Source organism: Maniola jurtina, chromosome 5 (genome assembly GCF_905333055.1).
Source record: "Maniola jurtina chromosome 5, ilManJurt1.1, whole genome shotgun sequence".
Taxonomy (NCBI): domain Eukaryota; kingdom Metazoa; phylum Arthropoda; class Insecta; order Lepidoptera; family Nymphalidae; genus Maniola; species Maniola jurtina.
In genome coordinates, this window is record NC_060033.1 from 14,003,201 (window position 1) to 14,028,333 (window position 25,133).

Here is a 25,133-nt window from a genome sequence, read left to right on the forward strand (position 1 = left end):
ATAATGAATCAATAGATGTCAGGCTAATATCGCTGAAACAAAAATATCTTTTTTGGTTGGATCGGAGCTTCCCAATATCGTGTTATTTTTTATACTCTACTCACTACTACATAATCCATTAAAAAAAATCGCATGGCCATAATGTTATCAAAATCTCGTACATAATTGTACGAGGTTGATAGCGTCCTCGTACCTCGTACGGAAGACCACAAATCTCGTATTTGTACGAGGAACCTCGTACGGTTGGCAACCCTGCGGGTGACGCCAAACTCATAGAGTCAATAGAGCGGAGAGCCTATAGGAACGTGAAATATGGCGGAACTTCCGACACTGATTGGTCATTTTAAATTAAATTGTTGCTAGAGTAAAAAATAGTATTAATAGAACCAACATTGAGACCAATTATTTGGCAACTATTGACCAATACTGGCACAAATATTGGACAAAAGTAGTCAAATATTGGCTCAATGGTTTGGCAAGTATAGTTCCGCTGAGATTCAAAATTTCCGCGGTCTACGCTGAAATCTATACTTATAATAATTGGGTAGATAAAATAATAAGTAATAACAAATCAATGATAATTTAAACTGGTTTGTTTATTGATTATTTTTAAAATAAAGTTAATACAAAATTAGTAATTACATAGACACCTAAAAATAGTTTCTATAATCATTTTGTCTTTTTTTCGTTTTGTTTTGTACGATTCGGCATTTTCTTATTGGCCCTCGCGTGTTGCATTACAACGATGTTGCATTCTGAATAAGGCACTACCATCATTTCCAATTTCTTCGTTTTTATTCTTAAAACTAACACTTCATCGAATGGGTCCTGTAAAATAGGTAGTGGACTAAGAGCCAGCGCGTGCCAGACCTTCGTTAATTTATAAAAGTTAAAAGTTTCTCTGCGTGTAAAGTTTTGATCATAGTGGCTTTGGGAGTTAACAAGTAATAAAAGTGTAAAAAAATCTTACGTCGACGTCAAAGCATAAAGTTTAATCCATACTTAGTATTATAAATGCGAAAGTGTGTCTGTCTGTCTGTCTGCTACGTTTTCACGGTCCAACCGCTGAACCGATTTGAAAGAAAGGTACAGACATGAGATACATCCCGGGGAAGGGCATAGGCTATTTTTTATCCCGGAAAATCAAAGAGTTTTTACAGGATTTTCAAAAACCAAAATCCACGCGGGCGAAGCCGCGGGCATCCTCTAGTATTTTTATATTTTCTTCGGAATTGTACATATTAGAAATCACGTCATGCATTGACAGACACAGTTTCGGGGCAACCCCCTGCCAGACACCCTTAAGGTTCAACAAACTTTTAATTAGGGTTCCGTACATCAAAAGGAAAAACGGAACCCTTACAGGATGACTTTGTTGTCTGTCAGACGGATGATTATTAAGTCTGATTTATCGTGCAAAATGTCTAAAGATAACCGAGTACGGAACCCTCGGTGCGCAAGTCCGACTTGCACTTGACCGGTTTAAAAAAATATTGGTTGTCTGTAAAGTCGGTTTACTGACGATAGTTGAACGTGACAACAAAGGCCGATTGTGCTTCTTTGTCGCTCGTTCCGCGCTCTCGCTTGCACTTCAAGCCTTACATGGAACGCCTCAGAGCGAGGTAACGCCGCATGAGTCATGTTTTTCATGCGTGCAGCCGGCTCTATCGAATTATAAGACTTTGTCACGTCAAAAAAAAACTGCGTCGTGACTCGTGACCCGTGGTCCCGGTCGAGTCCAGATGAGTTCAGACGATTGGAGACTGAGCGCCACGCACATTTTAACATTTTGTGCCTTTAGGTGTCAGTGAACTCACACAAACATAGCCAAACGGTCATCGTGAAGTAGAACAAATAATATGCGGTCGGTCTAAATCACCTACTGCGCCGTTTTAAGCTATGCTAGCCCAACTGATAATAATTACTGATAGATTACAATTTCTGTGACGCTGAGGTGTGCCATGTAGCCGAGGCGTCGCATCGCTAAGCCGTAGTGGGTGGCGCCGACCACGTTCATGTTTGTTAGCACTGGCACTCCTGAAACAGATTAGATTAGTTCAACAAATACACTTACAATGGTCTCAAATAAATGCCCACTATTATTTGAACTTGAAGGACCACGACTTACGATAAATACCTAGAGAGATAGGGCGACAGAGTTATTTATTTTTCAAAGTCTAAAAGCAATATGATTTAAATAAGTATTAAAAAAATCTAAAACTAACATTATGAACCCTGCGTAAGAAATAATTACTCTAGCGCACTCCCCAGCGCTCTTCATACAGACAGACGTACGAGTATGTACCTATAGTTTGATTCTCATTTCAATAGTATCGAATCAAATTAAACGTAATTTTCTAGCGTTCTATAAACTAATATTATATTTCTGTGGTGTACCACATTTCCATAAAAATAACTAGGTACTTAGTAGGTACTAAAGTTACACGCTTTAAAGTTTGTATGTCCCTACCTAACTTTGAAACTTTGAACTTTTTTTGAAATTAAATATTTTAACGAAAATCTGGAAAACTACAGACATAGATATTAGTTGCTAGAACGTATCTACAAAGTTTCAGTGAATTTGATTGGTTAGTACCTATTTAAATGAGAGCCAAACTACGTTTGTTTGGAGCATGCTACGAGTAAACTTCTCTTAGGGTCCCCTTGTCTCTGTTTTGTGTGAGAAGTTACTGTTTTGCACTGAATCGACATTGGCAGAACTATTGCGGACCACAAAAACGCAGTACAAAGAGTTATAGAGAAGAAAAAGAAGAACTCTGTCACACTAACATCCCCGAATATTATTCCGATACACTCCCGCGAAAAAACAAAAGTTTCAATCGAACGATGATATTTCACGAACTCTTTATGATAATATTACTATGACGAAGGAGGGATACCTACTATTTACCTAATTGCTAATAAACTAAAGTCAAGTCGAAGCCAGAACGCTCTTTTAAATGAGTAATTTTTGGAAAGATTCCATAACTACCGAGTTATGTCACATCTAGGTCAAAATATTCCAAATCAGTTGAAACTTCCTACTTACCTACCTAGTTATATCACCAACGAACAAGATCGTAAAACTTTAGGAAAAATGGTAAAAAAGAGGCTATGATCATAAAAATTTGGTTAGGTATAAGTAGAAATAGAAACGTTTTATTCCTAAACAGTGCTCCATAAATCATAATGTTCTCAAACGTGTGTTAAGTCTGCCAATCTGCACTTGGCCAGCCCAGGAGCGCGGCGTAGTGAACTAGGACCTAAGCCTTTCGAATTAGCCTCAATAGCTCAACGGTTATAGGAGCGGACTGAAATCCGAAAGGTCGGCGGTTCAAATCCCATCCGTTGCACTATTGTCGTACCCACTCCTAGCACAAGCTTTACGCTTAGTTGGAGGGGAAATGGGAATGTTAGTCATGATTAAAAAAAATGACTAATATTCATTTTAAATTAAAAAAAAAAATTCTGAGAGCAGACGCGGCGCGGCTATGAGGTAGATGAAGATAGAAATGATAAAGAGTGTGAGCTTATTGCCACCAAGATGTTTAGTGAAACATCAGGCGAGTTATTGTAAAACGGACGTAATTGCACAAGATTACAGCTGTTGAATTTCTACCAGTATGTGCTTTTAGCTTAATATAGGTACCTTCCTACCGGGACAGTAGCCATTTCTATTACTGTAAGATGATGATAAACATGAGGGAGGTAAAGAGTAATGTGGGTGAAAAAAACCTTCTTTATTAGTCATGATGACCCCTTCAACGGAGTCGTCCTCCATGATTCTGTCGACTATAGGATTGACGTTGTTCAGAGACGCTGTCTGTAAAGTGTAAGATTAAAATATCACTACCTATTTATAAAGTAAAGCACAAAAAAGTTTAACAAACAAAATACAAATCTTACAGTTTGAACAAGCCACTCATCGTGTGAATCCTTCAATAGATTTGTAATTATCTTCATAGCAAAGTACAAATATGATGTCCTAAGTATTTAGTAAGTAGGTAGGTATAACTGTAAACAAACAATGAGTTTAGTTTTTTTAGTTAAACTTCCAAACGACTCTACTAGATATTATTATTAGTAAACATAGTAGGTAGGTAAGTACCTAATTCTCAATATGTTTCCTCTTAGGGAGTTTCTGCACGACGCAAGCGGCAAAGAGTCGGTCCGCGACCACTATGATCTCAGTCTTGTTGGTCATGACGCGGTACGCGACCAACTCGTCTAGTACGTCCTGTCAAGGTATTTGACATTAGAAAGAGATGATTAGCATCGGATTTCTCTGTCACTCATAGTAATGTGAAGTTTATCGCTAACTTTTCAGTTTCAACGACAAAGACGATGCTCTACGAAGCCGAAAATGCCGTTACTTTAAGGTGTATTTACACTGACGCGGAGCTGGGCGGAGTGGAGCGGAGCGCACCGTGAGTTGATCAATCACAGTGCTCGAAATCTCTGTTCGACAGATTTCGAGCACTGTGATTAGCCAATTCACGGTCCGCTCCGCTCCATTCCGCCCAGCTCCGCGTCAATTGAAACGCACTCTTACTATAGATATGTTTGCTTAGTGTCTGTTCAGGCAGACTACAAAATACACAACCCCATGGATGATCACAACACAAAATAGGATTAGGCGGGATTAAAGCCAGGGAGTAAAGGGTCTGTCTTCACTAGGGTCATTTTTATCTTAGTGACCTATCATTTAATTTTTTTTTTAAAGAATATTAGTCATTTTAATCATGACTAACATTCCCCTTTCCCCTCCAACTAAGCGTTAAGCTTGTGCTAGGAGTGGGTACGACAATAGTACAACGGGTGGGGTTTGAACCGCCGACCTTTCGGATTTCAGTCCGCTCCCATAACCGTTGAGCTATTGAGACTTTGGCAATTTGGAATATTAAACACAATAATTAAGTGCCAAACAATTAATTAACTTGAAGGACGTGTGGCGCATTTAATATTCTGAATGTAGACCCACAGATGATAGAATAGGTTATTGTTTCCGTTATCTATGGATATTCCTATTGTTATATTAAGAAAAGAAAAAACTTTGTTATCAGTTACAATTTCTGCAATTGCATGTTGGATGGTTGATGTTAGTGCTGGCAGCTTGCTCGACAATGTCTGCGCCATGTTCTCTGGGACTGTGCACATTTGGACAACATCTGTCGAAAAATGTGAAATCTTAATGTATACCTAGTTAGTGGAGTGGAGTGGAGTGGAGCTTTGACATACGACTACACACCATTCGATATCACTGACTAATGCAAGTACGCTGACAGAGGTGTGCCATAAAAATATCATGTAGGTACATTTCAGTGGTTGAATGATAATATAATGAAAACAAAACAGAGCAGACTCAAAGGACCGCCTTTACGCCAAAGTTATACCAGAGAGAACTGGAGTGAGGTGAGTTTCACAACATAAAAGCGTGTATCAGTTTAAGTACATTAATTGAGAATTCACTATAATCTAAATGTTATTACACAGATTAAGGATATACTTTGCCGGAAAAACATGATTCCCAATACATTCGAGTTGATTTCTATACGAGCCACTGTATCAGCTGTAGGCTCATCAAATTCCTGTAATTAAATACTCTAGCTAGTACTAATGCAGTATTTAATGACATGTAAGTAATTATATGAAATGTGAAAGTCCTGACTCATCGACGCTCAGCATCTATCCTATTTTGCACACGTTTCCTTTATGATATAGAATATAAAGAATAAGGCCGGATTTTTTTAGTGGGGGGTCTTCAAACAATGCGCTTTCCGGTACGAGGTCGCCATTCAAGCACTTTGGAACCCCAACGTCTATCGGTTTTTCAAACTCTGTTCCCTGCCCCTTGCCACTTTAGAGCATCGCAACCCGTTGAGCTATAACGGTAACTCTGGACAGACAACATTAACACCCGTAGCCACAAACGTTACTATGAGGTCTCATAGTGCGCTCGAACGCAGTGTCCGTTCCACCAATCAGATGACTGTATCACGTCAATTTACAATGATCTGATTGGTGGAACCTACACTATGCGTTCGAGCGCCCTGTGAGACCTCATAGTAACGTTTGTGAATACAGCCGTAAGTGAGTCACAGGGACCCGATGGATGATGGCGGGGCAATATCGTGGTGTGTGGATGTCCGTATAAGAGACCTATGTCTAGCAGTGAACGTTTATCGGTCGACGATGATAATGATGAAAAGATAGGTAAACTGTTTCATTTTTTTTTAATTTTCTACAACTTTCTATTTTTATAGTCTTAGGGTGCGAACGAATAGTTCTGCATCGTGTACTGTCTATGCGTGACGGTTAACGTTCGACCAATCGGAGCACCTTGAGTATAGGTGCTACGACATGGTTACAACGCTTGCTACGTACCGCGATTGTGTAGCACCACGCTACGCGAGGAAGTGTCGTAGTACTCGTTTGCACCTTCAGAAGAAAAAATCTTGAATAAACCAAAATTAGTTTTCTTATACTCACGCTTGGCATTTCCCTCTTAGAAATAATCTTTTTAAAATCGTGCATAATGAGTAAAAATAAAATATTTCAAAAAATAATAATATGTATATTAAATTAAAATTGACAATGAATCTAAGTTATGAAAAATCAGGTTGGTTTCAAAAAATAGTATAAAATTGTACCATAGGCTGAAAATAATGTAGTTGTGTGAATAAAATACCACAGCAGTACCAACCTGCGCCGCAGCTTACACAGATTTGGCGCAAATTCCACTCTTATTCGTCTGTAAAATGTCACAACGCATCGATGTGTGGCTAGTGTACACTAAATGGCTCTTAGCCTCTATGGCTCTTAGGCTCTTAAATAATACTAGCTGATGCCCGCGACTTCGTTCGCGTGGATATAGGTTTTTAAAGATCTCGTAAGAACTCTTTGATTTTCCTGGACAAAAAGTAGCCCATGTGTTAATACATATGGTAAACCTAATCTACCTCAATTCTTTTCAGACAAATCCATCCAGTTGTTTTTGCGTGAAAGAGTAACAAACACACACATACATTATAACACACACATAATATTAGTGTGATGTGATTAAAACTCTACCACCGCCCTGGAAGAGATATTTTAGTTAGAATTGAGTTTAGTTTCTACTGATAAAAGCAAGCAGAAAATTCGAATTTGCACAAAATATTCGTAGCCATAGCACTTAGAGTAATGGATCTCAGATGCGATGCCCACCATCTATTACAAAAACAGGGACAGCCAATAAAAAGTAAAAACTATCGTGCAAGTGTTGAAAGTCAATTTTTCGAAGCCTTTTATTCACGTTGTTTTTTTTTTCAAGTAGGCGATTCAATTCGGGAGCACTCCTTTTAATGAAATTTGCTTTTTCAAAAGAGTAATCGAACTGTTAATAAAAATTTAAACTGTAGTAGCCTTTAAAATATTGGTATGGAATATTAAAAACTGAGCATGAAAAAAGTAGCCCCACGTTAAAGACCTCCATTATTGTTCGTCGGATGTTGTTGTTTTTATCGCATTTGTACAGAATGGGTATAATCTTGAGCTCCTTTTAAGCGCTTGTCTCCAGCACCCAATGACGTGTCTTGAAACCATTTGTCCAAATTTTTGGGGGGTCTAGCATCGATTCTTTTCGTGCGCGAGGTTGCCATTGCAGTTACCTAGGCGACCTAGAGTTACAAGTTAAGAGAGCAAGAGAAGTCACTAAAAAAAGCCAGTGCAAATTGTAGCGTAGGTAGAGAAATAAACAGAAGACAAATGACAATTTATATTGTTCGTCGTGAATTGACTTTATCTGCATCCTTGAAAAAAAAAACAAGTTGAAAATCGCACGCGCGTCCATTTTTCGTGCGATTCGAAAATTGCTTGATGTCAGTTCCGACACGAGTTTTAATTACTTTTATAAAATAATTGGAACATTATTATAGAACATCACACATTTGCGCAGGAGCCGCAAGCGAAAAATGTGAACGCAACTCTTACTTTGTTTTGGATCACACATGACACATTAACAAAATTATTTACCACTAGCTGATGCCCGCGACTTCGTTCGCGTGGATGTAGTTTTTAAGAAATCCCGTGGGAACTCTTTGATTTTCCGGGATAAAAAGTAGCCTATGTGCTAATCCAGAGTATACTCTATTTCCATTCTAAATTTCAGCCCAAACCGTCCAGTAGTTTTAGCGTGAAGGAGTAACAAACACACACACACACACACACACACACACACACACACACACACACACACACACACACACACACACATACAAACTTTCGCCTTTATAATATTAGTGTGATACCGGTGCTTCTGTTGCTTGGGTTGAGTCATTTTAGTTCAATTGCTCAAGTGTTGTAGCGTCGGGGGTAAAATGTGTCTATATTTTATTTAAACGCATTTTTCAATAGCTGAGTTCGGATATCACTGGGAACATTTGCAATTGTCGATAACGGCAATCGATGCAATTCTGCATCGCATCGTGTCATGAGTAATCGCGCTAAGACGATAGCGAGGCTATCGCTTTTCGCAATAGTATAGCTGATAAATGAGCCGAGACAGCATGGCAGCACGTCTTACCAATCACGCTGCTAGATACAACAAAACCTCGTAAGTGTTAGCTCATCAATTTATAAGTGGATGTGCTTTCAAATGTGTTATGTTAGAAGCAGACGAAGTTGTCATAGTTAGGTAAATCTAATCTAAGCAATTCAATCGTAATCAATTTCAATATTTGCATTACCTTACTTACAATTAAGTATACGAGTTTCTTGCCGTTCCTTCAGCCTTCCGAAATGGTGGTAGATAGCTACAAGTGCAATATTAGCGCAATTTTGGCGCATTTCGTGTATCTGTTCAGCTTTGGTGGCTCTTGCGTATTTTTTTGAGGTGTGCGACCACCTTTAAATGGCTACGTCCAGTGTGGGTTGCAATTTGCGAAGCTTAAAGCGTAGTGACGAGTTTCCGAGCCAAAGTGCGATTAAAAGCAAACGAATATTAATTAAAAAACTTCTTCTTTCGCCTATATTCGTGCTGGAGGGTGGCACAAAATATATAATAATCACTATTTCAGCTTCTGTTAAGTTTGACCGAATAACATTTTGATTTAGGATTTTGTTTAGTTAGGTATATCTACGTAATTATTAACATTTGTATTCACGCTTCAATTAAGAGCTTAAAAGTCCATCTCATGAGGAAGTAATATATTTATGGTTTGAATTACCTTAATTATTTTGGATTACAATAATAATAATTAATCTTTTTGATTGTACATTAATCATGTAAGTTTTGAAGCAAATATGTTTTAGGGATCTACGTTTATGATAGGTATGTACCTACTTAAGTATGATGCACCGCGCTCCCTACTAAAAATGCAGGAAAATCAGTAGTTAAAAAATATAATTAACGATTAATACACAAATTCTCCATGACAGATACAAGCAACTGCCGAGTTTCTTTTAGTTTTTTTTTTTGTAGAAAGGGCATTTCAAACCAGTGGTTAGTTGTAAATTCACTCGACAGCAATATTTTATCTCGTTTGTCGCACAAATTGGACTATAATAATTATTATATTATTAATTTATCTGGTTCTAGCGGATTATATTATTTACTATATTTTTCTTGTGAATAAAAAGGATTCCTAATCCAGTGGCATTTATGGAGAACAATATGTTAATAGTTCCCGCTCAGTACTTACGCAATTAATACTACTTTATGGGCAATTTAATGCGACTGCTTGGGTTCGAGATGTTTACAGATACTGGCGATTTTGCCGTTTATGGCTGTATAAAGTTTGGCCCATTACGTGTAAAAGATGGCGGTTGGAATGACTTTCCCGTCGAGATATGGTTGGAACTTGACAGTGTTGTCTGGACGGACTTGGAGTAGATAGCTGTCCATCTGGGCGTAGCCAAAACACCTATGTCATTAATTCTTCCAAATAAGTACAAAAAATCGATCTTCTCGTCTGTCAAAGTATGTTGGGCTCACTGATGCATTGATCCATGCTTCGCACAAACAAAATCACTTAATTAAGTCTTAGGTACTAATGTAGGTGATATTTTCATTGATCAGTAATCTAACTTTTAAAGTATGCTGCTACGCTAGAATATTACAATGCTGAGTGAACGAACGGAAACCTCTTCGGGAATTTTCACTATCGATCAATCTTGAAAAATTCTTTCTTCAAAATAATGTCTTAATTAAACTACGGAAAAATCGTAGCAGCGTAGTTATAACTTTGAATATTACGTGCATACAGTATTAATTTAAAAACCTTTTTATTTCCAAACTAATAACTATTTCAAGACGCTCAAAAACCATGAATAGAATAGAACTGACGCAGCTAAGTTCAAGAATAATTTATGAACGTCCGAGACTCTTGGAAAGTTCTGAATTTAACATTGCAGAATCTGCAGAATCGAGATTAATGTTTAAGCAAGGATTTACTATTTGTATGTGAGCTACTTGCACTAAGTCATTCAAAGACAGGTTTATTTTCCACTTATACGTATAAAAATAATACACAAGTTCTTTGGATGGTATTAAATATATTTTTTTATAAACTACCAAGTTTACTTTCTAATCTACTTAAGAACTGTTTGACAGTTTCTATCTCTAAGGACATTTGGTCCATTTTAACATTTAATTCATCTATAGGTTTTGTGTCTTCTACGTGTGTCTTAACCTCTCCTTTGACTTTTGTAACGTTCTCATCTAAACTGTTAAGACGTTTCATAATGTCTTCAAATTTAATCTTTTGAATTGACTGTTGTTCTTTTTTATTTTCATACACTTTTTCAACTTCTCTGATTATCCTCTTCGTGATTACTTCATGCATCTCATCAATTTTTGTTCTGAAAGCTTCTAAATGAAATTCATCTTCAAGTTGCTTCTTTTGTTCATTGGCCTTGTCAATGATTGCGTTTTTTAAGTAAGAAGGTAAAGATTTATGGAAACGAAATCTTGACCTACCAGGGCAGAATGTGATAACTCCTGTTACATTCCTTTTACTTTTTATACGGTTATTCACACGTCTGGGTAATATGGTAGTGAAAAACTTATTGTAAACTAAATTATCAAGTGTACTCAGGAATTCAACCTGCTTAACTAGTCTCCGTATATTCCCTAAAATTTCTAAGTCATTGATATCATTGACGGCAACACCGACCATTAGATTCATAAGGACAATAGCAGCTAAAATTAGAAAGACGAGAAATATTAGACGAACTATAACCAATGAGGTTGCAAGTTCCTGGGAATGTTCTTTGTCGAATAACGCAGAATAATCGAACTCTGAAGTCATCATGACCATTGTTTTGACAAAGGCTGCCCAGGGCCCATCAAATGGTATCTCGGAACGAAACTGTATCATGAAGCTGAGAGAGAATCCAACGACCAGAAATGCAAAGGTTAGTAGAATCTGCAAATAATACATATAACTAAATGAACAAGAAGAAAATATTTTTTTAAACAATGGATTTTAAATGTTACATAGCTGATAGCTCTTATTACCTTAATAACATTGGAAGCCACTTTTCCAAACATGAGGACGTAATAACCCCAATTTGGAAATCTAGATAACAGAAACATGAGTTCTATCCAGGAACACAGTAAAGCACAAGTTGCAACATGTCTGGGCCATTCGGTTGTCTCTATTGATACAATAGCAACTGTAGGTGGTAAAACTGCTGCCAGGGCTATCGACCAGAATTTGATCCAAGTCTCAAGTTGTAAGAAATATCTTGTGCTCTTAACGTTCATGTAGAGGATTTCCTGAAATAAAAATCAGTTTTAAAAAGTCATACAAAAGTACAAAATGTATAAGATTTCTTGCTGATTCTTGACTTACCTGTAGAATTATTAAAAAAATGGTAAAATATACAAAATAACCCCAAACATTTGGGTTCAATATTGCAGGTGGATTATCTTGAGTGTCTTTGTAGAAGAAAACCGAAATAGTAAAAATTGTTAAGGAACCAACAAAAAGAGCATAAACAGCAATTATAGTGTAGAAGAATGGCAATAAAGCCTTCCATTTTAAGTACAAGAAACTCTCTACTAAAGGGTGGACCAGCAGTTTCAGTTGGCCAAATCTGTTACCAGTTTTTAAGAGAGCTTCTATAACTTTCATCTGTTTCATTTCGCAAATTGTGGGCATTAATATTCTGTAATCCACAGTCACTTCACATTTTGAATCTTGAAAATTTTGAGAATTTGATGAAATGTAAGAATCGAACACCTTTTCCAGGAAACATGTAGGTTTTGATATATTATTAATGATCATGTCCATAGCCGATCTTCTGAACTTTTTAGGCCCATCTGTATATGCTGATAAATCCGCTCCCTCTTGTAAAAGGAGTGTTATGATGTCTCTACTGCCATGATGACCAGCCGTGTGCAAAGGGTACCAACCCATGTTGTTTACTTCATGTATAGTAGTCCTATCATGAGCCAGAATAACTTTGGCTACAGCCTCGTAGTTTTTTAATGCTGCTATATGTAACGGTGTAGATGATTTAAAGGGACTGTCAGTTGTTCTCAATCTTATGTCTGCATCTTTTGATAGTAAATATTGGACACAATCAACGCGATGATTTAAAACTGCTAAATGTATTGGACCTAAACCTTTCCGGTCTGCTGCTGTTAGATTATTTATCATATTTTCTGCGATACCATTGTCGTATTCTAATAAATATTTTAAGAGTTTAACATCACCAATTTCAGCTGCAACATGCAGAACTGTTACATCTCCTGGCATAGTTAGCTTTATTGATGCACCTTCATTGAGAATTACATCCACACATTTTAAGTTTCCATTTAAAACAGCTTTAAATAAGGGCGTCTCTCCTTCTTTATTCTGACAGTCTATGAAATCTTTCTGTTTGGTTACACTTAAAATTTCATTAAGGACATCCAAATTACCTAGAGCTGCTGCACAGTGTATCGGTGTTTCACCATCATTTGCCTGAAATTAATCGTATTGAGTCATGAAATATTCATTCAATCAATCAATCAAAAGATTTTTGTTCAATTAAACTTTTACAAGTACATTTTAATTGTCAAAAGCATCTACCACTGGTTCGGAATGCCATTCATATTTTATGGTTTTAGTTTTATAAATTACCCTTATTGTGACATCTGCCCCTGCTTCCAAAGCAATGCATACACCCGCAACCCAAGCGGCTTTGACAGCTGCTTGCAATACTGTGTACCCATCTTTATCCTTAACATCTACCATAGCTTTTAGCGGATCCGCATCTTTATAAGGATAATTAGCTAAGATCTGAAATAATGAAAGCGTATTAGTAGTTTAGTTTGGTAATAATTTTTTGTCATACTTATTTTCTATTTTTTCTAACGTTATACATACTTTGAGAGTTTGTTCAAGCTGTTTCTTAACGCAGACATGCAGAGGTGTAAGCCCTTGAGAATCCAGACAAGCAATAGACGCTCCAGCCTCCAGTAGTTCATTTATGCAATCCATGTTAGATAGTTCCACAGCTGTATGTAAAGGAGTGTCTACGTTTATTCCAACACTCTTCATACTGTAAAACTGACCGCCAGCGGTGACTAGCCGTTTAACCACGTCTGTAAAACTAAAAGAAAGATAGCATGTTGAAAACGATGTCCGCAACTTCATCCGTGTAGGTAGCTAAGTTTCAGTTTTTTTTAATCCCATGGAAACACTGATTTTTCGGGATAAAAAGTAGCCCGTCCTGGATGGATGTAAGCTAGCTCTATACCAAAATCGTTTAAAAGGATGGGTCGTGAAAAACTACCAGATATACAGATAGATAGACTGACAGAAAACAGGCAGCAGGGTAGACGGACGGATGGACGGAAATACACACTTTCGCATTTATAATAATAGTGTGGATTAAGTGCCCATATTATAAGCATGATAAGTGATAACCTACGATAGTTGTATGTTCGATCTCTAACGTTAAAGATCTTTCCACCTCCAGATTAGCTCAAATAATTTTTAAAATGGTCTTCTGCACGGATAGGATAATAAACTATGGTAGTTTCATTATTTAAACAATCCAGGTTCCATTCTATGGAATTATGGAAATATGACCACTGCTGCTTTTGTCACATGTAGTTATTCTGACGGAAAACTGGCTTTTGAGCATATGTACAGTCAAAGGCCGTAAGTCGTTTAGCACCTTAATGATCACATGTGTGGCGTGTTTATAGAAAAAGGTCATAAGTGCGACAGATTTTTGATGCAATAGTTTTGCAAAATTGCTACTCGAATTCTGAGGCCGACCGTATATGGTGCGTATTTTAACCGATTTTTTAAGTTGAGTATATGAACTTGTTTAGTTTCATTCTAACTATTTGCTGTTGATGCTCTGGCCATAGTAGTATCCTGAGCCGGCAACATCAAGCGGTGTTCGGCCTGTCTCGTCCTCAATGTTGGGGTTGGCACCAGCAGCCAGCAGCAGTCTCGTGCAGTGGCGACGAGCACACGAAGCTGCCACGTGGAGCGGTGTCCAGCCAGCTTGGAGCAATGGCAGCTTAAAGTTAAAGAATTGCACATATTTTAGTGATATTTCTTTCACCGAATCCCCTGAATATTTATTGAAAAATCCTATTACTAATGTAAATGATTATTTAGTTTGGTAATGAGTTTGAAACCGACTTCAAATGCCACTACAAACAAAATTGGCTAAGGGCGAGTCAGACTCGCACCACCAATTCACGACAGACCACAAATTCACGATTTTATCGCCTTAAGAGTGATATATGACCTTCCTACCTGCTAAATTTCATGACTCTAGGTCAATGGGAAGTAACCTAACAGGTTTCTTAACAGACATGACAGACAGACAGATAGACAACAAATTGATCCTGAAAGGGTTCCTTTTTCCTTTTAAGGTACAGAATCCTAAAAAACATCTAAAATTATGACTTACAGTCCCTTCGATATCCATGCAGTCGTGATCGATGTTATCACTCCACGCCTTGGGCAGGAAGGTCTCGACCCCGATTACGTTGCATCGCACGTTCACCATCTCCTTGCTCAACTGGCTGATCTTCTTCACGTCTTCCTCTGCGTCGGAGGACATGTCGTCGTTGGCCACCCGTCTTTGGATATCTGATAAAAGAAAAAAAAGAAAGAAGAAGATTTCATTTTTTAAATTACCTAGGTATCCACAACGGTCTGACGTGTCCATGAATTACTTTCATATATCGTTTAGAAGGTACTTTGCAATCACATAGCTGATGACTGACGATACTGTCATTGCCAATGTTTCACCAAGTGTAGATTAGTTAATCTACACTTGGTGAAACATTGGCAATGACAGTTTAGGAAAAGGGAGGGTCGGTGTGAGATAATTTCGTATGCCGCCGAGCGTGGGAAGAATCACAACCAGGGTTAAAAATTTGTATAATCTGGTTCGCTAGTGATTTATTGTGTAGGTGCATGTTTTACACGAGAAAAATATTTATTTTACTTAATTTTTAATATTCCTGAACCGTTCATTCAGGAAGATGGACCGTGGATATGTGGAGCCTTTTGAGACAGGCTTTTGTTTTAGGTGTTTTAGATTAGATTGGTGTTTTTGTGTCAACGCAAAACATAAGAAGAACGGAAATTAGCGAAAATATCGAGTGTTCTAGTGGCGATATAAAGCGCTACACCGACCTTCGCCAAAACAGTCAGTGGATTTAGTGTATTTTTTCTTTGTTAAATACCTGGCTATTTAACAATGTTAGAATCCACTCAAAGAGCTAACGTAGTGATAAAATACTCTTTGCAAAGAGTTACTCCTCAAGTAACGACTTACAAGACGATTGTGGAAAGCTAAGTTTGTGTCCCATAGTTGTATCCTTTATCGGTGATATAGCCAGCTCTATAAGTCAAAGTCAAAGGCCAAATAAAAAATCTTCTATGTCTATTGAAAAATCTTGAATAGAGAAGATCAATTACACGTGACAGATGTTAAAAAACCAATGTCTGCATAGTGTCAGCTTGTTTTGATGTTTGTTTTAATATAGTTCGTGCGAACGGAAGCAATTTTATAATTATTTTATTATAATAAATTAGCATACTAGGGTGCTTTAGTGAGGTTATTAGACGTGGAATTAACTAAAGCTGTCGTTTTATAAGTCCTGCAGTAGGGCCGTTGGTGGTAAATCATGGAAATAGCCCAGAATTTTATGGTTAGTACTTCAGAAAGAGTGGCTCGGTTTAGTGGTGTCGTAAATTTTAAATTGTAAAACGTTATTGGCCTCCTTCACTTTTATTTTCCACTTTAATTATACTACGATACGCGGAGACGCTTTTATTTATTGTTTTTTTTAAAAGTAATTATTTAAATTGCCGAGAAGCTCATTTAGCACTTATTGAGGTAGTTAGGTAATCGGGATTTTTCTTATCCACTGGCACAATCCGAACTGGAACAACCATAAACTTCGTCAGCTAAACTACCTAGTCTATGTTCATGGAAGCAGGTCAGGGTGGTCAATTAAAAGTAAGGACTTTTAATTAACTGATATAATAAAGGGGGGATTGAACATTTAGTATGGAGCCTGGCCTACCTAGTAGTCCGCCATTTTTTATTTTTTTCAAAAATAGCGGCCACGTATATAAAACGTTAGTAATAGCTGACGTCAATACAAACAAGTATTGTGGCTAGACTCGGCTAGACTGTTGTACTGATGACGCCACCAGTACAACTTTGATAGCTTATATCTCAGAAACGTGTTACTGTCACAAATGCATTGTTTCAGGGCCCCCTCGCTACCAACACTATGACCCGGATTAACGAGAATGGAAACGTTGTAGGGACTATTATTGTCAACTGTGAAGGTATTGACAGATTTGATCATTGTTAATATACAGGAATGACTTCACAAGTTTTTAAGAGGGGAGTAAAATATTGAGCCTGGATCTACACGAGATCTTCTGGATCGGTTTTGGAGGTTTTGTAAAATATATACTATAGCTGACCTACCCTTGCTGCTCGGGAGGATTTGCTGAAAATTCCTTGGGAGTAAAATTCTTAAACATCCTGAAATATGTTGTGCAGGACTTCTTCGTTGACTTAAGGAGCATGTCCACAATTTCCAGTTTCTAACTCCAGCGGCTTAGGCTGAGCGTTGCTAGATCCGTTAGTCAATCAGTCAGTTAGGTCAAGTATTTATTACTGTCACGCTAAATCATGAATTCTCAAGTTTTTACGTCTATTGACATCGAATTTTCCACTGGTTCAAAAAGTTATAAAAGATTCTACCTTGAAGTATAATCTTAGTACGTAACTTTTTTACTTTACGGTCGTCAGAGATAAAACGACTCGCCGGTCAGCAAAGAGCTACATTATCCACAATACGAATAGTTTGCAGCGATAAACTGTCTTCTGAGAAATTATGACACTCATTTCCCGCTATAGCAGCCACAGTCGGGTGAAGCATCTGGCACAGTCTGTTCCTCTGTTATCTGTTGTACAACTGTGCAATAAAATGGGACTTCGCGTTTCATGATGTATCTAGGAACAGACGAGGAATTTCTCTCTTAAGTCTTAACTGGAAAGTTTTCCTCGAATAAGTCTTGATATTTTTTTAATGCCCAGGATGCATTCAATAAAATAGCAATTCTCAAATGATTTCTGTCAGTAAATATTTCAGTATCGGACAAGACCTTCTCGTGTATCAGATAAGCAAAAAATTTGTGTGTTCACAAGTACCGTCCAAAAGAAATTGATTTTTTTCTTGTCGATCTAGCCTAAGCACTTATGCTTATGCTTATGCACTACAGCCATTGGATAGATAAGATTTCCGCGTCCACAAAGTGTGTTATGCTTCCCCTCTTAGCATGAAAGTGGTAATTGCAACAATTGCAATGATTGTGATTGGCCAAATATGTGATATTCTTGCTGCAACTGTGCATTTTAGCCAATTGTGAAAGAGTGTCAGCCAGAGATGATTGCGTCATCGTCACACTGGAGCCTGTAACTGTTAAACTACGGCGCAGGCCTAGATCCATATTCCTAAATTTCAAAAGAATACCTTTCCTGAAATCCTCTGCCTGCTTAAAAAATAAGAAAAACTCTACACAAAAACTGGATTCCTTACGTAGGGTGCGATGCTGAACATTCACCGGTGGGCAACGGTCCGTTAACTCACAAACTAACTTTCATACCTACAGTAGCATATCGGACCGACATTGGGCGACAAAGTTTTGTGTGCAAGTACCCATTGCGCTTGAATTTTTAAACGTTAAAGTTTTAAAGAGTAACTTTGTTGCAGGTTTTCCGGAAACCACAACGTTGGACAGCTTGACAGCAGCAACCTATTCCACACATATGAGAAACTTATCGCATCACGCTTCTAATGCTTTGAAAGAAATAGTAAGAACTATTTGTCGTACCATATCCTCTCCAATGAGAGAGAAAAGAGGTTTAGAAGTGTCTTTCCTCACTCCTAGCATGTTTTAGCATGTATTTATCTATAATGAATTATTTATATCTTTATTGAACGCTCTTCCGGCATCAGGCATTTTCAACTCCAATAGAATTATAAGCTGGCTGGGTTTTGCCGAGCAGTAGATAAAAAGATTTTAATATGCTGTAACTGATTTCAGGATGTCACAGACGAGCTGGTTGTGCTGCGGCTGGTCAGCAAGAAGTCTGAAGCTGTGGTGGCACCAGACCATGAATTTCATTTAATTGTGGTTATGAGGAAAACTTAGTCTAATGTTTAAAATTGATTGACAGAAAATTAATTTGAAAAACAAAAAATTATAGTGTCATTTTACTCTATTTTAATTTTTATTTTGTGCTTCAATTAGTAGTTTTACAATTTTATTCTGGCGTTTCAAATTGTATCGGTTATTATGTTAAAAGTAAAGGTTGATACTAATCTGCGAATTAAATAAAATTATTGAAAAAAAGTCATTTGAATTTGAATTTTTTGATCACTATAATATCATTGTATTTGTTTCCCGGTTTGTTTGTTTGTGTGTAATCACAAATTAATAATAATTTATAGGACTGGTAAAGATCAAAACTTTGTAGTTCGAATTCTTTTGAGTAGAAACCGAGATAAAGATTTACAGTAGAGTACTAATTTTTAGAGTTCCGTACTCGAAGGGTGCCTACGGAACCCTATACTAAGCCTCCGTTATCCGTCCGTCTGTCCATCTAACAGCGGGATGTATTGCATATTAACATATAACTTTTTTCCTTCTTTATATCCTTCCAAAACTACGTGACTGGGCCTTGAGTACTCCAAAAAATCTCCTTTCTACGCCATAATATATTATTGACAAATAGCCGAAGAAAAATATATTTCGTTTAACTTTTTGCTTACTTAGGATTATGTTATAAATCATGAAGATTTGTACTTTCTTTCGCATTGGTATTGTTTTTCACAATACCAATTCAATTATTGGCGATGAATTGAGCGTTAAAGCTGAGTAAGCTTATTGTTTTTCAGATTATTTCTAAGAAATCTAAGTTGAGAAAATAATACCTTTGGACATTGGCTGTTACATTTTTTTTTTATTCAGATACAAGTTAGCCCTTGACTGCAATTTCACCTGGTGGTAAGATGGAAGCGGGCTACCCCTTTGGTTTCTATTTAGCATCGTACCGGAACGCTGAAACGCTTGGCGACACGGCGTTGCCGGTAGGATGGCACTGGCCACAGCCGAAGCCTCCCACCAGACCAGAGCAGACATCGACTAGATATAATAAAATTCCAAATCCCTCCCGGTAATCGAATCCGAGACCTCCCACTAATAAGATCACAGCGCTTACCATTGAGTCAGGGAGGTCGTCATTTATGTAATATGTATTAATGTACACTTTAATAGCACTTCTACATCCTGGCATTCTTATTTATTGCTAAATAAATCTAAGTAGATACCAACTAAGGAAAAAAAAGGGATGGGAATATGCTAAGAACTCAGGTAATTTTCAAGACGACAGTATTACCTTCCGGAAAATCCAGTAAAATGGCCATTTGTCTGGCATTCCCCGCGAATGCAGCCAGATGTAGCGGCGAGCGGCCGAGCCTGTCTTGCCTGCACTTCTCTGCACCGAATTTGAGAAGAAGCTCCAACGAGTCTCCTCCCAGCATAGCTGCCATATGACAGGCTGATACCAGGTCCTGACGGCATGTTGCGTTGGGGTTAGCGCCGGCTTGGAGTAATCTAGAACAATGATTTTACAGTGAGTCTACTGATACTGATACAGTTGAAACTGACTTTTTCGTCTTTGCATGTTTGGGTTTCCCAGTTATGTTAGGCAATTTAAGCGAAAATAATGTTATCCTATTATGCTGAATATATTCTCCTTCCTCGTCTGACGTGCTAGGAGCAGGCCTGAAGTTAGCGCAACCGTTGGAGTCGAACTGTTGAGCTTTTACAGCCTGAAGGTTTTTGAAGGTCTCAAGATAACAAAAAACTACCATATTGCTCATTACTGAGCGTCGTGACCAATTTATCAACCATAATTTATTGGTGAGAGTTTTTAGGGATAAAATGCGGCCCTCAGATTCTTCCATCAATAGGCTTGGATCTCAATAGCTTCAAGCAGTTCGGTATTCAGGCACCCCAGTCGCCGGTCGTTGCATCAACATCTCTTAGACCACACTGCTGAGTCGGGTGCTATGGCGTCTAGTCTGGTATGTATATTGTCTTGGCTACTCAGAATGGTGACTTACCTCTCTACTTCTTCCACGTTATGGGCCTCGATAGCCTCAAGCAGTTCGGTGTTCAGTCGCCCCAGTCGCCGGTCGTTGCGTCTCCATCGCTTCGACCACTCTACTGAGTCGGGTGCTGGCGTCGAGTCTGGCGTGTATATTGTCGACGATGACCCAATTGGCTGTATTTGGAGTGCTGTGAATGCCGGAGGTCCACTGAAATCATAAGGAAGGAGGAAATAAAACCAGATGCCTCGATTCAAACTGCGTAACTTCATTGATGGACATTATTGCTACTTTTATCATTTACGTTTGGTGTTTTTTTTCTCAGTTATTTCACAGGCAATTTTTACTTAACGTAACTTACGGTGTAGTCCCATTATTTTTAATAACAGGTTTCTTCGGCCTGGGCGACCGCAGTTGCCAGTTATTGTGTTGAGACAGGAGTCTTGCATTTTCGTCTTCTTCGGGAATCGCTTGTTCTACATCTGTAAGTGTTTCAGATTTTTTTTACAAAGTCGGGTTATTTCTGATTCTTTTAAAAATGCCCGATTGACTTCATCATGATTAACCCATCGCCAGCTCACCAACATAACACGGGTTTCCTTTCAGAGAAGGGTTTTGGCCACAGTCTACCACCTTAAGCAAGTGCAGATTGGCCGACTCAATTGACTTGCCTACCTACTTCTTATTTTGCGTCGTATACGTAATCTATAGTCATTGAAATTATAAAAACAACAGGCAAGGTTTGACGTAATTATTATCATAAGTTGTTATTAACTAGCACAACGATTAACTTAGATAAGATTAACAAACTATTTCCTCAACATTCTGCAAGCGAAATCTCAAGTTTCTAGAAAACTGATTTGAGCTGCACGTTAATCAGTCAATCAGTTTCTTCTTTTATGTATATAGATTAAAAATTAATAAATAATTACATAGCAAAGTTAGGTGTACAAAATAATAAACAGGGTTGCTTCCTTGGGGATTTCAAAAATACAGCCTTATTCCTTGTCTACCTTATAAACTATGCAAAATAGCATTCTAGATTCAAAGATTTGGACTGGCCGTTGATGAGTTAGTCGTGAATCAGAACTTTGCTTTTTACATAATACCTATTTTTAGACATTTCGTATACCTTTTAAAAATAACGCTTTATAATATATAGCTTTGTTCGACATTTAAATAAAATAGCTTCGTAGTAATTATAAATTCATTTAGTTTACCACTGTTTAATTTTCCACTTTCACTGTTTAATAACATTTAAAACGTTTTTATGTGAACATTTCGGGATAAAAAGTTAACCACAATTCCATAACAAACATCTCTATATTTCAATTCATTAATATCGCGAGTTCTGTTTTTTTTTTTGTTGTTTTTATGCTATTTTAAACAAAGAAAACTGTTTCTATGTTAACATTTTAGTTAAGATATGATCTCAAAGAGACACAACAGTTTAACAGACGCGACGTATGACTAACTGACTATAAGGAAAGATAAACAATTTTATGGTAAGTAGTTGAGATTGTGCTAACAACCTAAGTAATCGAAGGTCATTAGTGATGCATGGACATACCTATTTGGTTACATTTCACACAAAAATATTAAGGTATATACATACCTAATATTGTCATCATCATGATTAACCCATCTGCCGACCCACTATTGAGCATGGGTCTCTTCTCAGAATGAGAAGGGTTTGGTCCATAGTCTGCCATACTGGCCCATTGCGGATTAGCAGGCTTCACACACTTTTTGAGAACATTGTGGAGCTTGGGGTTCAAATTAAAAGTAGTTCACCTACCTCTAGATTTAGGCATTTTTATGCAATAAAGTGCACATTCACATATTTTTCTAATTTTCTAGGTATCACTGCACTGCACAGTTTTATTTATTCACCATAATCCACCACATAGTGCCATATCTTTGAAAACTACAAGTAATGATAGGGCTATCAATTCTTCAAATAGTTTTCCTTTGCCCACATGGAATTTATAATGACTAGATGCGGTCAAACTGAAAATAATTTAGTTGAATCTTTTTACAATGTGTAAGAATTTATTTTAATGAAATTCATAGGTACTAGAAGGTCACTGATGACAGAGGTAGTTAATAAATAATATGCTGTATTCAAAGATATCTAACCATGTCTTACTACACTGCTGCTATAACTAAGAAGTATTAATAGGTATGTACCTATACCTAGAGAAATTAATTACCAGGCCTGACTACTGATATATAATAATTAATAGCTATTCTTTTAAATTAGCAGGCATTTATATTCACGAGATATTTAGTCGTTTAAGCCAATTAACGTAGGACTGTGCTCATTCTGAAAAGAGACTTTGTGCTCAGTAGTGGACCGTAGATGTGTTAAGAATTTAGATGATGAACCATGTAATAATAATGTCATGTTGTGTCATATCTGTTGTGTTCTGATGTCTATGTTAAGACGGTGTTATCTATAGATAAAGATAAGACATCGTGTGGAAGGGGCAAGATAACATTGATTATGATTAAAATGTTGTTTTACTATTTATTAAGAAAATTTTCTGACTGATTTCCAGGCTACATGATCCATTCTGCCTTGAGTCGAAGCCGGGATTTATAAGACCACAACCTTCATCGCTAAGCCTGCGCGCTTCAGGTCGTTTCATATAGTAGTATTCGTCTTCAAATAGTTTCGTTCAAAAAATGGGGTCATAGGATTTCAACACAATAGTCGTCAATATGATCTCGCCCCGGTCCACTAATTACAATTGTAGGTATTTTAAGTTCCTAGTTTGTTTAAAAATACCAAAATATGTCGATATGCGATAATATTTTATTTTATCAATCCCATTAGTTTTGCAGCAACTATGCCGAACACAATAATATAGTTTGCCAGATCAACACGGCAAATCATCATCAGCAACACGGGCCTCCTCTCCTAATGAGAAGGGTTAAGGCCATAGTCCACCACTCTGGCCAAGTACGGATTGGCAGAGTTCACACACCTTTGAGAATATTATATTATGCACCTTTGAGAATATTATAGTATAGGGAGAATTTGGATTTAGAGATTAGTCCTCTTTGTCAAATATTCCGCGATGCTATAAAACGGATATTTTCATAAAATTTACTCGTAGCGTAAGCGTCGTCTATGCTTTCAAAAATTCAACCCTACATGCCTGACTTCAGTCATGTGTAATTCAAAACATTACGCATATCTCGCTCTTAAAATATGTGTCCACCTGTATGTAAATGATAATTAAAATAGATTGCACGCTCGACTTGCAGCTACCACGGAAAGTTAGAGAGCACTCTTAAATAGCTTAAATATTGTAGTATATAAAAGAATAGAAAGAACCATTCCGTTCACCCCGTTCGAGAGTTCTGTGCTGTCCACAGTGGTACGTAATAAAGGCTTTATTTCAACGTGTAAATAAAGACGTGAAATTCTGTGCCCGGCCCCGGAGTGTGCCGGAGTCACTAGGAATAAACTGGCCGGGCGGTGGACTTATTTGCAATTACCTACATATCTCATGAGGCTTAGGGACCCTGTACATTGACCTTACGTTTCATAGTACGTGTCGACAGCTGCTGTACATGGGACTTTTCTAGGTCGCGCTTCCACATACAATCCTCCGTCTTCTTCGTCTAACCTTTTTTTCGTATAAAACATAGCCTATGTGACCCGGATCTTTACAACGAATCAATTGACACCTCATTCATCAAAATCGGCCCAGTAGTTTAGGCGCTACGGTGGAACACACAGAATCTGGATATAAACATACATAGATACATACATGGACTGCTAAAATCATAACCCTTTTTTGCCTTTGCCGCGCAGTCGGGTAAAAAGAGTACCTGGCTGTGTTTATTGTGGGCTCTGCTCAGAGCTTATTATAGCTTTAGTTTTAAGATATCATATAAATTACCTTACAGATTCAACAATTGACAGCCAAAAAGTGTTAATACACAGCTTGTTAATTCTTTGGGCTAATCATCATTAACTATGAGTATAATGGTTTACCTACGCCTACGAATTTCACATTACAGTCAGAATTACCAGCGTCCTATTAGGTAACCGAATAACGTTAGATCTTATTTTGTGTAGATACGCCGTTATATAATTAGTTACTATTGAAAGGCATCGCAGGATACCACATAGTTACGTACAATATTATTTTAGGCAAGATAAGGAGCCCTCCCACGCACACCGAATAACCCTATTTGCTAACTACCCATTTCGTACAATTCTATAGGAGTATTATTTTACGAACCTTAAAACCTATTTATCGACGTTACTGAATTTGATATACTAGAAAGATTAAAATATATTGTTTTCATTAAGTACTTATCAATAATATGGCAGCCCGGCCAATCTACAAATGTTCCCATAGAATAATAAATTGTTTAATTTCCCCAAACATTTTTGAAGCTTACAAACAATTTTAAATATTCTAATTTTGGGTCGAGCTTTTAAAATCCAAAATACCTAAGCGTGTCCACT

The 25,133-nt window shown here is 37.4% G+C and overlaps 3 protein-coding genes across 7 annotated transcripts; 1 reads left to right on the forward strand and 2 right to left on the reverse strand.

Annotated features, from left to right (window-relative positions):
* Positions 1-577: 577 nt before the first annotated feature.
* LOC123865594 (dynein light chain roadblock-type 1-like) lies at positions 578-6,605 on the reverse strand. The gene is made up of 8 exons (XM_045906733.1): positions 6,490-6,605; positions 5,507-5,588; positions 5,068-5,168; positions 4,109-4,237; positions 3,907-4,014; positions 3,736-3,823; positions 1,937-2,037; positions 578-828 (listed from the first exon to the last, which is right to left on the reverse strand). The coding sequence occupies exons 5-8, from the start codon at positions 3,961-3,963 to the stop codon at positions 670-672; spliced, it is 405 nt and encodes a 134-aa protein (XP_045762689.1). The 5' UTR covers positions 3,964-4,014; positions 4,109-4,237; positions 5,068-5,168; positions 5,507-5,588; positions 6,490-6,605; the 3' UTR covers positions 578-669.
* Positions 6,606-8,537: 1,932 nt separating this feature from the next.
* LOC123865595 (dynein light chain roadblock-type 2-like) lies at positions 8,538-18,747 on the forward strand. Of its 2 annotated transcripts, none has more exons than XM_045906735.1 (4): positions 8,538-8,593; positions 16,727-16,805; positions 18,242-18,342; positions 18,576-18,747. In XM_045906735.1, exons 2-4 carry the CDS (start codon positions 16,748-16,750, stop codon positions 18,681-18,683), a joined length of 267 nt encoding a protein of 88 aa, XP_045762691.1. In that variant the 5' UTR covers positions 8,538-8,593; positions 16,727-16,747; the 3' UTR covers positions 18,684-18,747. The 2 variants fall into 2 exon arrangements, with proteins under 2 accessions (XP_045762691.1, XP_045762690.1); XM_045906734.1 differs by lacking the exon at positions 8,538-8,593 and adding an exon at positions 15,796-16,156.
* On the reverse strand, positions 10,439-22,704 carry LOC123865588 (ankyrin-1-like). Of its 4 annotated transcripts, none has more exons than XM_045906714.1 (11): positions 22,443-22,704; positions 21,006-21,126; positions 20,660-20,854; positions 19,930-20,147; positions 14,905-15,086; positions 14,324-14,505; positions 13,356-13,581; positions 13,110-13,268; positions 11,835-12,950; positions 11,498-11,758; positions 10,439-11,405 (listed from the first exon to the last, which is right to left on the reverse strand). In XM_045906714.1, exons 1-11 carry the CDS (start codon positions 22,456-22,458, stop codon positions 10,542-10,544), a joined length of 3,540 nt encoding a protein of 1,179 aa, XP_045762670.1. In that variant the 5' UTR covers positions 22,459-22,704; the 3' UTR covers positions 10,439-10,541. The 4 variants fall into 4 exon arrangements, with proteins under 4 accessions (XP_045762670.1, XP_045762668.1, XP_045762667.1 ...); XM_045906712.1 differs by lacking the exon at positions 22,443-22,704 and adding an exon at positions 21,865-22,103; XM_045906711.1 differs by lacking the exon at positions 22,443-22,704 and adding an exon at positions 21,777-21,908.
* Positions 22,705-25,133: the final 2,429 nt, after the last annotated feature.